Source organism: Rattus rattus, chromosome 5 (assembly GCF_011064425.1).
Source record: "Rattus rattus isolate New Zealand chromosome 5, Rrattus_CSIRO_v1, whole genome shotgun sequence".
NCBI classification, from domain to species: Eukaryota; Metazoa; Chordata; class Mammalia; order Rodentia; family Muridae; genus Rattus; species Rattus rattus.
Genome location: NC_046158.1, coordinates 84,306,835 through 84,322,205, shown reverse-complemented (window position 1 = coordinate 84,322,205; position 15,371 = coordinate 84,306,835). Strand labels below are relative to the sequence as shown.

At 40.5% G+C, this 15,371-nt stretch overlaps 1 protein-coding gene across 1 annotated transcript in view; it reads right to left on the bottom strand.

The window, feature by feature from the left end:
* Nucleotides 1-15,371, bottom strand: part of Dcdc1 (doublecortin domain containing 1) — a 72,591-nt gene that overhangs the window by 1,966 nt on the left and 55,254 nt on the right. The window contains exon 17 of the mRNA XM_032902254.1: nt 990-1,140. Within this exon, the coding sequence (XP_032758145.1) occupies nt 990-1,140 (151 nt within the window). The remainder of the gene's footprint in view (nt 1-989; nt 1,141-15,371) is intronic.

The window sequence follows — 15,371 nt, the reverse complement described above, 5'->3', positions numbered from 1 at the left end:
GTGTAGTTTGACTATACAGAAAGCTGTTAACTTACGTTTACAAAATTTTACCACTTAACTATTGTTGAATGCATCTAAGGGACAACATTCTGAGCTAGGGTTCTAAGCAATGATATGAAGGAAGATAACAGAACACACAGAATGAAAAGACTGGGGCCTCGTCAACAAACTAGAATAGTGCTGAGAAAGGCTTTGTGCCATCTCTCCGAATAGTGTTAGGCATACCAAGAAATAGGTATCTCTCCAGTTCACCACAAGAAACTCTATACTCTTGTCTCTTCTGGGCTAAATATGAGGGTATATCCCAACTGTCTTAAACCTTTCTATTTATCCACCATAAATAGATATGGGATATCAGGTACTTTACTTCCTAATCTTATAATTTCCTTAATATGCAAACAATGTCTTGGTAATTTCCTGAAGATTATATTTTTCTAGTATCTACCTTCCTACAGAAAGGAATTTAAACCCTCAGGATAAGATAGAAGACTAGAGTTTATTTTGTAAACATGTGTCCTTCCCATTTTTGTCATTTATCAAAGGAAATGAGGAAGAAGTAGAGTGCATTGAAACTAGCATGTTCTTACTCTCGCAACAGAAAGAAAATCTGAAAGCTGAGAAATTCCATTAATAAAGCATGTTTTTGAATAATTTGAATAGTAAGATGCCAACAGAAACCTCACTTTCCTCAAGATTCATCACTAAGGAAATGCCTTCAGTCAAACCTCAATATTTATGTAAATATGCCTGGAGATAGCCCAGGACTCACTGAAATTTGAATGAGTTTTTTTAAAAAAATAAACGGTTAACTGTCACTTTCTTGAACACACAGCTATAAACTTCACCTTCATAATAGCCCATCACGAGGAGTGTAATTATTAAAATTCATCCTCCGTTGTTCGAAGTTTAACAGGCAAGGACTGTGCAGGGAAGACTGAATGCTTTATCTCTTCAAGACTTTGATAAAAAAAAGTAGGTGTTACCTGTACCTTTGGAGGTTATAAAGCCATGTCCTGCAGACACGCAGACAGTCATACCCTTCTCTATTTCGTCCCATGACTGAATGAGCTCCCCATTTGAGGTATAAAGGGTTTTGGCTGGGTGGGACATTTTCAGACGAGCCGTGCAATCATCCAGCAGCTGAAATACAAAGGGAGAACCATATTTGAATGACAAATGCCTCAAAAAATTTATTAACACTCTTTGAGAGAAGGCTCCTTGTAACGCAGGCTGTTAGCCTCAAATTCACTACTTAATTGATGATGACTTTGAACTTCTGGTCCTCCGGCTTCTACTCTTGAGTGCAGAGTTACAGGTGCACCACAAGGCCAAGTTTATGTTACTGAGAGTGATCTTAGGGCTTCATGAATTGTAAGCAAGCACTCAAGGGCACCACATCTCAGTCCTCAAGCAATGCTTTTGAGAGCACTCTATCCCTACTTAAATATCCATTTAGCTTCATTATTGGGCACAGGTAAGGAGAGCTGGGAGAAAGGACACACAGTGAATGTCTGTTGATGTGTTTAACATGAGGGACTTCGGTGGTCTTTGGTAAAGTTTTCCTTGTAGGTCTAATTTTTCCACAGAAGGCATCGTGATGTTTAACAAGTTTCTAAATAAAATAAACTCTAGATTAGGAATCTAGACACGACGAAATAGCTTTAAAATTTTACTTAATGACCAAAGAACTAAAAATACAAATAGTGAAGAAATCCAGACACTTGTCCTCTGTGTCACAATCAGAGCCTGTGAACCCGAAAGACATTGAAAGAGCCCTTGCAGGCAGTTTTAAATTTTATCAATTAAAACACTTTCTAAACATAGATTCATGGAATGATAAAAATATTAGTATAAAACTTGCTTTTTAATTAAGAAGTTATGATCAGAGAAATGCAAATCAAAATGACCTTACACCAAGTAGAATGGCTAAGATAAAAACCTCAGGTGACAACACATATTGGTGAGGATGTCAAGAAAGAGGAACACTCCTCCATTGCTGGTGGGATTGCAAACTGGTATAACCACTCTGGAAATCAATTTGGAGGTTCCTCAGAAAATTGGAAATAGATCTTAAAGACCCTGCAATACCACTCTTGAGAATATACACAAAAGATGCCCCAAAATGTCACAGAGGCACATGTACCACTATGTTCTTAGTGGTCTTATTTGTGCTAGCCAGAAGATGGAAAGGACCCAGATGTCCCAAGACAGAATAATGGATACAGAACATGTGGTTCATTTACACAGTGGAATACTATTCAGCTATTAAGTACTAGGACATCTCAAGTTTTGCAGGCAAATGGATGGAACCAGAAAATATCATCCTGAGTGAGGTAACTCAGACCCAAAAGGACATGCATGGTATGTTCTCACTAGTAAGTGGACATTAGCCAAAAGAAAAAAAAATACAGAATACCCAAGATACAGTCCACACAACTCAAAAAGATCAACAAGCTGAAGGGCCCAAGTGAGGACACCCCAGTCCCACGTGAGAGGGAGAAGAAAGCAACCACAAGTGGGGAGGGAGAGAGGACCTGGGAGGGAAAGGAGACAGTGATAGGTGTTGGGGGGGATAGACAGGAATATGATCTGGTATTGGGTGGGGGAAAAGGACTGAAGCCCTGAGGGCCAGGAGAAAGAGTGGAAACAGGCAACCTCGTAATGAAGGAAGTTGTGAGGACCCTCCAGAATGTACCAGAGATCTGGGAGGTGAGAGACTCTCAGGACTCAAAGGGGGGACCTTAGATGAAGGGCACTACAGTGGAGCGAGGGAACTTGTTGAGTCCACCTCCAGCAGAAAAATGGGGCACCAAGTAAGGGATGGGTTTGCTATCCCACAGTCAAAACTCTGACCCATAATTCCTCCTGTCTGAAAGAACTGTTGGGATGGAAATGTAGAAGAGCCCAATGAAAAGGAGATCCAGCTCCAGGGGCGGTCCTAAGACACCATTTCTGAGACTATGAGGTGCTCACAAAAAGGGACCTATCATGACGGCCCTCTGAAAGACCCAATAAGCAGCTCCATGAGTCAGATGAAGATAAGTGCACCCAACCAATGAGCAGAAGTTGACCCCTCTTGTTGAATTAGTGAAAAGCTGGAGGAAGCTGAGGAGGAGAGCGACCCTGAAGGAGGACCAGCAGTCTCGATTAACCTGGATCCCAGAGATCCCTTAGACACTGGATCACCAACCAGGCAGCATACACCAGCTGAGATGAGGCCCCTAACACATACAGCAGGGGACTGCTGGGTCTGGGTTCAGTCAGAGAAGATGCACCAAACCCTCAAGAGACTGGAGGCCCCAGGGAGCCTGGTCTGGTGGGGTGGGTGGGGTGGGTGGGGTGGGTGGGGTGGGTGGGGTGGGGACATCCTTGTGCAGATGAGGGTGGAAGTGGGGGTTGGGGAGAGGAGGTATTGGATGTGGAACAGTTGGTGGGTGGACCTGGAGGGGAATAAAATCTGGAGTGGAAAGAAAGAAAGAAAGAAAGAAAGAAAGAAAGAAAGAAAGAAAGAAAGAAAGAAAGAAAGAAAGAAAGAAAGAAAGAAAGAAAGAGTGTCCTTCAGAAAAAAATTAAAGTGTGTACTTCAAAAAAAAAAAAAAAAGAAATAGCTTTTCTCAGCTGATATGAAAAATCATTGTGACACCCGCGGATCCCGGCCCGCAGCAGCTCTCTGCTCCCAGAACCTGTGGGAGAGATACCTTACCGCCTGGTCAGGTGGGCACTCCTGAGGCTGCAGAGCAGAAGAGACCACCAACACTGCCCACCCCTGCCCACATCCCAGGCCCAAGAGGAAACTGTATAAGGCCTCTGGGCTCCCGTGGGAGAGGGCCCAGGTGAGGCAGGAGCCCTACCTGAGACACCGCCGGAACCTGAAGGAAACAGACCGGATAAACAGTTCTCTGCACCCAAATCCCGTGGGAGGGAGAGCTAAACCTTCAGAGAGGCAGACACGCCTGCGAAACCAGAAGAGACTGCTCTCTACACACATTGCTGATTCCAGAGGAAAACACCGGAGGCCATCTGGAACCCTGGTGCACGGAGGCTCCCGGAAGAGGCGGCGCAGATCTTCCTGGTCGCTGCCACCGCGGAGAGCCCGTGGGCAGAACCCCGCGAGCGAACTTGAGCCTCGGGACCAAAGAGGAAAACACCAGAGGCCATCTGGAACCCTGGTGCACGGAGGCTCCCGGAAGGGGCGGCGCAGATCTTCCGGGGTGCTGCCACCTCGGAGAGCCCGTGGGCAGCACCCCGCGAGCAAACTTGAGCCTCGGGACCACAGGTAAGACCAACTTTTCTGCTGCAAGTGACCTGCCTGGTGAACTCAAGACATAGGCCCACAGGAACAGCTGAAGACCTGTAGAGGGGAAAAACTACACGCATGAAAGCAGAACACTCTGTCCCCAATACTGGCAGAAAGAAAACAGTAAAACAGGTCTACAGCACTCCTGACACACAGGCTTATAGGACAGTCTAGCCACTGTCAGAAATAGCAGAACAAAGTAACACTAGAGATAATCTGATGGCGAGAGGCAAGCGCAGGAACCCAAGCAACAGAAACCAAGACTACATGACATCATCGGAACCCAATTCTCCCACCAAAACAAACATGGAATATCCAAACACACCAGAAAAGCAAGATCTAGTTTCAAAATCATATTTGATCATGATGCTGGAGGACTTCAAGAAAGATGTGAAGAACTCCCTTAGAGAAACACAGGAAAACATTAATAAACAAGTAGAAGCCTACAGAGAGGAATCGAAAAAATCCCTGAAAGAATTCCAGGAAAACACAATCAAACAGTTGAAGGAATTAAAAATGGAAATAGAAGCAATCAAGAAAGAACACATGGAAATAACCCTGGATATAGAAAACCAAAAAGAAGAGACAAGGAGCTGTAGATACAAGCTTCACCAACAGAATACAAGAGATGGAAGAGAGAATCTCAGGAGCAGAAGATTCCATAGAAATCATTGACTCAACTGTCAAAGATAATGTAAAGCGGAAAAAGCTACTGGTCCAAAACATACAGGAAATCCAGGACTCAATGAGAAGATCAAACCTAAGGATAATAGGTATAGAAGAGAGTGAAGACTCCCAGCTCAAAGGACCAGTAAATATCTTCAACAAAATCATAGAAGAAAACTTCCCTAACCTAAAAAAAGAGATACCCATAGGCATACAAGAAGCCTACAGAACTCCAAATAGATTGGACCAGAAAAGAAACACCTCCCGTCACATAATAGTCAAAACACTAAACGCTCAAAATAAAGAAAGAATATTAAAAGCAGTAAGAGAAAAAGGTCAAGTAACATATAAAGGCAGACATATCAGAATCACACCTGACTTCTCGCCAGAAACTATGAAGGCCAGAAGATCCTGGACTGATGTCATACAGACCCTAAGAGAACACAAATGCCAGCCCAGGCTACTGTATCCTGCAAAACTCTCAATTAACATAGATGGAGAAACCAAGATATTCCATGACAAAACCAAATTTACACAATATCTTTCTACAAATCCAGCACTACAAAGGATAATAAATGGTAAAGCCCAACATAAGGAGGGCAAGCTATACCCAAGAAGAGGCAAGAAACTAATCGTCTTGGCAACAAAACAAAGAGAAGAAAAGCACACAAACACAACCTCACATCCAAATATGAATATAACAGGAAGCAATAATCACTATTCTTAATATCTCTCAACATCAATGGCCTCAACTCCCCAATAAAAAGACATAGATTAACAAACTGGATATTTAGCGAGGACCCTGCATTCTCTGCCTACAGGAAACACACCTCAGAGACAAAGACAGACACTACCTCAGAGTGAAAGGCTGGAAACAACTTTCCAAGCAAATGGTCTGAAGAAGCAAGCTGGAGTAGCCATTCTAATATCAAATAAAATCAATTTCCAACTAAAAGTCATCAAAAAAGATAAGGAAGGACACTTTATATTCATCAAAGGAAAAATCCACCAAGATGAACTCTCAATCCTAAATATCTATGCCCCAAATACAAGGGCACCTACATACGTAAAAGAAACCTTACTAAAGCTCAAAACACACATTGCACCTCACACAATAATAGTAGGAGATTTCAACACCCCCCTCTCATCAATGGACAGATCATGGAAACAGAAATTAAACAGAGACGTAGACAGACTAAGAGAAGTCATGAGCCAAATGGACTTAACGGATATTTATAGAACGTTCTACCCTAAAGCAAAAGGATATACCTTCTTCTCAGCTCCTCATGGTACTTTCTCCAAAATTGACCATATAATTGGTCAAAAAACAGGCCTCAACAGATACAGAAAGATAGAAATAATCCCATGCGTGCTATATCGGACCACCACGGCCTAAAGCTGGTCTTCAATAACAATAAGGGAAGAATGCCCACATATCGTGGAAACTGAACAATGCTCTACTCAATGATAACCTGGTCAAGGAAGAAATAAAGAAAGAAATTAAAAACTTTTTAGAATTTAATGAAAATGAAGGTACAACATACCCAAACTTATGGGACACAATGAAAGCTGTGCTAAAGGAAAACTCATAGCGCTGAGTGCCTGCAGAAAGAAACAGGAAAGAGCATATGTCAGCAGCTTGACAGCACACCTAAAAGCTCTAGAACAAAAAAAGCAAATACACCCAGGAAGAGTAGAAGGCAGGAAATAATCAAACTCAGAGCTGAAATCAACCAAGTAGAAACAAAAAGGACCATAGAAAGAATCAACAGAACCAAAAGTTGGTTCTTTGAGAAAATCAACAAGATAGATAAACCCTTAGCCAGACTAACGAGAGGACACAGAGAGTGTATCCAAATTAACAAAATCAGAAATGAAAAGGGAGACATAACTACAGATTCAGAGGAAATTCAAAAAATCATTAGATCTTACTATAAAAAGCCTATATTCAACAAAACTTGAAAATCTACAGGAAATGGACAATTTCCTAGACAGATACCAGGTACCGAAGTTAAATCAGGAACAGATAAACCAGTTAAACAACCCCATAACTCCTAAGGAAATAGAAGCAGTCATTAAAGGTCTCCCAACCAAAAAAGAGCCCAGGTCCAGACGGGTTTAGTGCAGAATTCTATCAGACCTTCATAGAAGACCTCATACCAATATTATCCAAACTATTCCACAAAATTGAAACAGATGGAGCACTACCCGAATTCCTTCTATGAAGCCACAATTACTCTTATACCTAAACCACACAAAGACCCAACAAAAAGAGAACTTCAGACCAATTTCCTTATGAACATTGGCGCTAAAAAATACTCAACAAAATTCTGGCAAACTTGAATCAAGAGCACATCAAAACAATCATCCACCATGATCAAGTAGGCTTCATCCCAGGCATGCAGGGATGGTTTAATATCTGGAAAACCATCAACGTGATCCATTATATAAACAAACTGAAAGAACAAAACCACATGATCATTTCATTAGATGCTGAGAAAGCATTTGACAAAAATTCAACACCCCTTCATGATAAAAGTCCTGGAAAGAATAGGAATACAAGGCCCATACCTAAACATAGTAAAAGCCATATACAGCAAACCAGTTGCTAACATTAAACTAAATGGAGAGTAACTTGAAACAATCCCACTAAAATCAGGGACTAGACAAGGCTGCCCACTCTCTCCCTACTTATTCAATATAGTTCTTGAAGTTCTAGCCAGAGCAATCAGACAACAAAAAGGAGATCAAGGGATACAGATCGGAAAAGAAGAAGTCAAAATATCACTATTTGCAGATGATATGATAGTATATTTAAGTGATGCCAAAAGTTCCACTAGAGAACTACTAAAGCTGATAAACAACTTCAGCAAAGTGGCTGGGTATAAAATTAACTCAAATAAATCAGTAGCCTTCCTCTACACAAAAGAGAAACAAGCCGAGAAAGAAATTAGGAAAGCGACACCCTTCATAATAGACCCAAATAATATAAAAATACCTTGTGACTTTAACCAAGCAAGTAAAAGATCTGTACAATAAGAACTTCAAGACACTGAAGAAAGAAATTGAAGAAGACCTCAGAAGATGGAAAGATCTCCCATGCTCATGGATTGGCAGGATTAATATAGTAAAAATGGCCATTTTACCAAAAGCGATCTACAGATTCAATGCAATCCCCATCAAAATACCAATCCAATTCTTCAAAGAGTTAGACAGAACAATTTGCAAATTCATCTGTAATAACAAAAAACCCAGGATAGCTAAAACTATCCTCAACAATAAAAGGACTTCAGGGGGAATCACTATCCCTGAACTCAAGCAGTATTACAGAGCAATAGTGATAAAAACTGCATGGTATTGGTACAGAGACAGACAGATAGACCAATGGAACAGAATTGAAGACCCAGAAATGAATCCACACACCTATGGTCACTTGATTTTTGACAAAGGAGCCAAATCCATCCAATGGAAAAAGATAGCATTTTCAGCAAATGGTGCTGGTTCAACTGGAGGTCAACATGTAGAAGAATGCAGATCGATCCATGCTTATCACCCTGTACAAAGCTTAAGTCCAAGTGGATCAAGGACCTCCACATCAAACCAGACACCTCAAACTAATAGAAGAAAAACTAGGGAAGCATCTGGAACACATGGGCACTGGAAAAAATTTCCTGAACAAAACACCAATGGCTTATGCTCTAAGATCAAGAATGGAAACAAATGGGATCTCATAAAACTGCAAAGCTTCTGTAAGGCAAAGGACACTGTGGTTGGGACAAAGCGGCAACCAACAGATTGGGAAAAGATCTTTACCAATCCTACAACAGATAGAGGGCTTATATCCAAAATATACAAAGAACTGAAGAAGTTAGACAGCAAGGAGACAAATAACCCTATTAAAAAATGGGGTTCAGAGCTAAACAGAGAATTCACAGCTGAGGAATGCGAATGGCTGAGAAACACCTAAAGAAATGTTCAACATCGTTAGTCATAAAGGAAATGCAAATCAAAACAACCCTGAGATTTCACCTCACACCAGTGAGAATGGCTAAGATCAAAAACTCAGGTGACAGCAAATGCTGGCGAGGATGTGGAGAAAGGGAACACTCCTCCATTGTTGGTGGGGTTGCAGACTGCTACAACCATTCTGGAAATCAGTCTGGAGGTTCCTCAGAAAATTGGACATTGAACTGCCTGAGGATCCAGCTATACCTCTCCTGGGCATATACCCAAAAGATGCCCCAACATATAAAAAAGACACGTGCTCCACTATGTTCATCGCAGCCTTATTTATAATAGCCAGAAGCTGGAAAGAACCCAGATGCCCTTCAACAGAGGAATGGATACAGAAAATGTGGTACATCTACACAATGGAATATTACTCAGCTATCAAAAACAATGACTTTATGAAATTCGTAGGCAAATGGTTGGAACTGGAAAATATCATCCTGGGTGAGCTAAGCAATCACAGAAAGACATATATGGTATGTACTCATTGATAAGTGGCTATTAGCCCAAATGCTTGAGTTACCCTAGATGCCTAGAACAAATGAAACTCAAGACGGATGATCAAAATGTGAGTGCAGATCGCTCATGAGAGACACAGCCAGAATACAGCAAATACAGAGGCGTATGCCAGCAGCAAACCACTGAACTGAGAACGGGACCCCTGTTGAAGGAATCAGAGAAAGAACTGGAAGAGCTTGAAGGAGCTCGTGACCCCATATGTACAGCAATGCCAACCAACCAGAGCTTCCAGGGACTAAGCCACTACCCAAAGACTATACATGGACTGACCCTGGACTCTGACCTCGTAGGTTGCAATGAATATCCTAGTAAGAGCACCAGTGGAAGGGGAAGCCCTGGGTCCTGCTAAGACTGAACCCCTAGTGAACTAGACTGTTGGGGAGAGGGCAGCAAGGGGGGGAGGGTTGGGAGGGGAACACCCATAAGGAAGGGGAGGGGGGGATGTTTGCCGGAAACCAGGAAAAGGGAATAACATTTGAAATGTATATAAGAAATACTCAAGTTAATAAAAAAAAAAAAAAAAAAAAAAAAAAAAAGAAAAATCATTGTGTGAACATCATAGGATTTTATTTGCAGGAAGCTTTGGTCAATCGAATAATCAAGAACTTACAATAAAAACGAGAGAATTTAAATGAATAGGTAAATAAGCAAAATTTAGAGCATTCATAGTTTTTCTGATTACTAACATTAGATATTCAGTGGAAGAAAAATAATCCCCCAAACAAAATCCAACAGAAATAATTCTTTTAAAAATGAGTTCCTTATATGAAACTATATCATTGTACTGATAGATCAAAAATCTGTTTCAGTGCACATAAGACTGTCATACATCTGGCTGTGAAAAATGGATATCAAAAAGTTGTCACTTTTCATGAAATTAATTAATAGTCTTATACAACTGAGGTCAAAACACCTGTGTGATGATGATATGGGGTTGAAAAGTAATTCCATAACTTCTTTACAATTCAGTAAACAATAATCCTCAAGTAAATATGATAACAAGATGAAATGGTGAGTAACTTCCATTTCCAGGGAGCAAACTACATCATAGAGTAGCCTTAAAAGCATTCGGTTCTGCAGCTCACTTAACAGCAGCACGAAGTCTATGTGGCATTCCAGGGGGACCAAGATGAGTCAGTAAACAAAGTTGAGAGAATTCTTCTAAGACAACAAAGAAGAAAATATTTCCACTTATATTCTTTACCAGAAAAAATCCTCATAGTTGCTAAAAGGAAAAAAAAATACAATCATAAAACATTTAGAAGAAAAATCATTGAATCTTGATGTTACCTTTGTAAGGTGAAAGATTTTCTAAAACATTAAAAGCAACAAATAAATTATTCTTAGTTTTTTGTATGTTAAAAAATCATAGACAAGGAGGTAGTTGGATGCATGTTGGCACAGATCTGATAGTCACATGAAACAATGGAAAAGGCTCTCTCTCAACATGCAAAATAGTTCCAGTAGCAAAACAATGCAGAATTCCATAGGAACCCTAGAAAAGTCATGGTGTTATACTGTTCTCCAGAATAGAATGTTCTGAATGAAAATATAAAGCTTGTCAATATTCCCTGTACAAGTCACTGGAGGCAAATAAGTTAGCCCGAGCCTCTAACAACTCCCCTCAGTTAAATCTGCATGTGTCTAACTCTGCACTTAGCAGCAGAGCTCCCATTGGCTGGTAAAGGCTTGGTCACAGTCACTTGCACTACCGGTATAGACACTCTGGCAGCATGTGTCCAAATGCTCAAACATGTTTTTTGTAAATTAAAGGTAGCAAACACAACCAGGAAATAAATATGAATTTTTATATCATTATTCTTCACGACAGAAAAACTTAAGACAACCTAGTTGGCAATTAATAGAAAATTCAGTAAACAAATGTGTCTGTTGGATATCTTATTATGATGTGACCAGAAATGTTGTGTTATTCTTAAGTGTTAAATTATATGAGGAAAAGCCACAACGGTTTCTTAGATGAGCAGAGCAACTTTCAGAACTGATTCGCCATAGGACTTACTATGTTCTTTGGAAACCATGGACAGTCACATTTATACTAAACTAGGATAACATTACTGTGAATGACAGTATCTCCATTTCCTTATTGATGCTCTCAGTTTGATCACTGACTTAGTGATACTCTTTGTTTTTTTAATTAGAAAACAAAACAAAAGTTAATTAATTAACCAATAAATTTATGGTGATTATTATGAAAATAAAACTATAATAGATACATATGGTGTGTGTGCATATATGCATGCATGTGTGAGATGTATATGTGTGCTTGTATGTGTATGTATGTAGGGAAAGGAGGTATGCATGAATGTGTATAATGTGTGTGATGCGTGTCTCTCTCTCTCTCTGAGTGTGTGTGTGTGTGTGTGTGTGTTTGTGTGTGTGTGTTCAGATATAGCTTGTAAGGATGCCAAACGAATGCTGAAGGTGAAGTGGCTTAAACAGTAGACTATTTCTGCTACCTGGAGAATGCAGAGTCCTGGCTAAATCAATTCTCAGGGGTCTCTGTTCTATTCTTGGCTCATGAATAGCTACCTTCTTCTTTTGTCACTATGTGTGTGTGTGTGTGTGTGTGTGTGTGAGAGAGAGGGGGGGGTGGGAAATAGCATTTTCCTTCTTTTCTCTTTGTGGAGTGTGTGTGTGTGTGTGTGTGTGTGTGTGTGTTTGTGTTAGTGCACATAAGTGCCCATGTGTGGAGGTCAGAGGTCAATCTTGGATACAAATTGTCTTTTCACATCTTGCTTTTTAAGACAGTCTCTACTTTTACCTTGAGCTCTCTGATTCAGTTACTCTTGCTGACTAGCAAACCCAAAGGTTTCCCATCGATGTTTTGCTGGCATGGGGTTCAGGGGTCTGCTTGCTTTGTGCTGCAAGCATTTTTATCAACTGAGCCACCCTTAGCATGCTTTTTTTCCTTTTCTTGAAAGGCCACTAATCCTATCTAATCAGGACCCTCTCCTCATAGTTTAATTTATCTTTAATTGCCACCTAAGCATCCCATCTTTGAGTCACATTGGGCTTTAGAACTTCAACATTTGAACTTGAGGTAAGGAGTAGGATATAATTTACTTTTTAAAAGTCACTGTATTTATGGGTTTTCTATTTCAAGGCAAATAATGTAAAATAGCTGAGGTCCTACCTGGGATAGAAACAGTCTGGCAAATACATATAAGTGGGTATGTGAGAGAAATTTATGTATAATTTGAAAAGCTCCAACCAAAAAGTAAAAAAGAAAAATACCTTTCCATTTGGATGACAGTACCTGAAGATATGCATCTAATTTATAATTGGGAAAATAAATGTAACTTGGTAAAAGCCTAATAAAAGCAAAACAGAGGTCAAATATATCCCCACTGTACTTGGTTTTCACTGAGACAAAGTCATTGAGCTCTCAAACGCCTTTTTACAATCAACTAGAAAACAAAGTGTTTTCACTACAACTACATTCAAAGCTATCTAGTCAGGTTATGAGCTTGGAGACATTCTTAAGTCTCAGTGTTTCATGAAGATCTAAAGTCTATTCCTGGGCTTCTTATAACATTGGCTAGTATAAGTCAAATATTGATCATTTTGAGGAAAAAAACCACAGTAAAGGACCAGTGTTCAAAAATAGCCACCCTCCATCCATGCTCTGCTTTTTAAATATAGCTTTCATAGCCAAGGTTTCCTCAAGCTGGGCACAGTGGCATCTGGACCCACTGTGTGTAACTGTAGTCACTAGGTACTTGCTGATCTAAAGAGGAAAGACCTGTTTCTTATCCCTGTGGCTTCTACTCCAGCATTCAGATCCATTCCTTAGCTAAGAACAAACATGGGAATTTTAAGATGCTGTGATATTAGACATAAAACAGAGATGGGCGAAGACAAATATCTCAGACTAGGGAAGAAGGTCCTGGGCAGACATAAATCAGAAAAGGATGCTGGTCCTGAAGAGAGCCACTGTCCCTGGAGACAGAGCTGCCCGGTGACTGATACACCAACCCCAGCTGTGATGAGTGCTGCTCTAGCAGTGTTCAGAGTGTGTGGTTAAATCATCCACAGTAGTCATGGTAGCAAGAGAGCGTCTATGCTGCCCAAGACTCGAATGCCATCTGGGGGTTTCACGATACTGAAGGTAGTAGAGTGAAGTACTTTGTAACATGCCCATTTCCCATGATTCCAGTAAAAGTTCAACCATGGAAACTCCCAGTGTCTTCGAAGTGTGTTGTTACCTAACCCCTGCAAGACATCTGAGCTCTAACCTTCCTGCTGCCCCCTTCCCTACATGGTCAGTTTTCCAGATGTATTCCTTAACAGCTGGAGAGCCTGTGAGACCAGGTCTCTAACAGACCACCAAGACTCCCTGCAGCCTCCTAATTTAAAAACAACATAGAGCACTGGTAAGGAAGAGGGAGGGGCCAATTTTTTAAAAAACAATGCAGTGTATCTCTAAGGATGCTTGTTTATACCAAGGCAGCATGGTCTTCCCCAAACAGGTTTCCCAACACCCTTTCTGTTTTTCAGAGACAAATTATGGTCTGATGATTTTAGTCTGGAATAATGTTGCAAACAATTCTGACCCTCCCCCAAACATTCAGTTTTAAGTCCTAATTCGTAACTCAACTGTATTTTAAGATGGAGACCCTAAAGAGATGGGCAAGTTTCAACATGGCTATGAGGGAGTGGCTCAACCTAACAAGGCTGGTTCCTTATAAGAAGAAACAATAGAATTCCTTTTCCCTACGCACAAAGGGAAGGCCTTGAGAGGAAACAGATGGAAGGTGGCCTTAGTACTCAGAGGGGAAGCATGGTGGCAGGAGAGGGGCTGCTGATCTTGCTGTAATAATGCTCAGAAACGCAGCCACAAATAGGACATCCAGCCATCTATGAAGTCTCAAGATTCACCCCAAAGACCTACTTTCTTAAGGAAGGCTCCACTCATTGAAGACTCTACAGCCTTCTCAAACAGTGCCACAAGCTTCGAACCAGGTATTCAAACACCAAACCTGAGAGGTAAAACCGCAACACAGCCTAAGTGGACTAATACCCATCACTTTTGAACAATGCCTCAAGATAGTCATATTTTTCCCTATTCCTTGACCCAAGCACCATCTATTTAACATTCCACATCAACTCAAACACCCATTCCTTTGCATGGAGCCTAATACCATCCCTGCTGTTGATTCATAGCCCTTTCTTAAGGTCTGTCAGGGTGGGTAATGGATTCCTTTGTAGGCTTTTTCCCTGTCTCAGGTGGGTAAACCCTCTCTTGATGGCTCTACTGAACTTCTACTAACTTGACCTTCATCACGTTTGTTAGTCCTTCTCTAAGAAGACAACTGGCTTCTGTATCCCATAAGAACAATCTTCATTCATCATAAAAAAAACACACAGAACACACAAACACACAAGAAAGAAAAATAAAACTAACCCATGTTATGACCCTATACAAAGGGAATGCTTATAGCAGTTAAGTCCTCCTGTGCTGTTTTCAATTTACTCATGTATGTGTGTTTAGAATCCAATTCCACATGCTTTAGATTATGTTTATTTTACTTAGTGTATCTCAACCATATTTGTTGTTTTTATTCTCTCTTAAAGCTGATTTTAATTGTGTTATAATATTCCATCCTATGGGTTATAACTCATTTAACCAATTTCTGATTGATACATTTTATAATTATTTCTAGTTTCTCTCTATTGAAACTCTTTCTGTGATTAATATCTCTAGCAAACAACCTTTGCATAAGTTCATAAAAGATGTTCTTGGAATATGTTATGGTTTGAGTGTGAAATGTCGCCCACCCCCAGTTTCATGGGCTTTACCACCTATACCTCATCCTGGTAGTTAGCAGAACTATTAAGAGGTGGGGCCTTATTGGCAAGG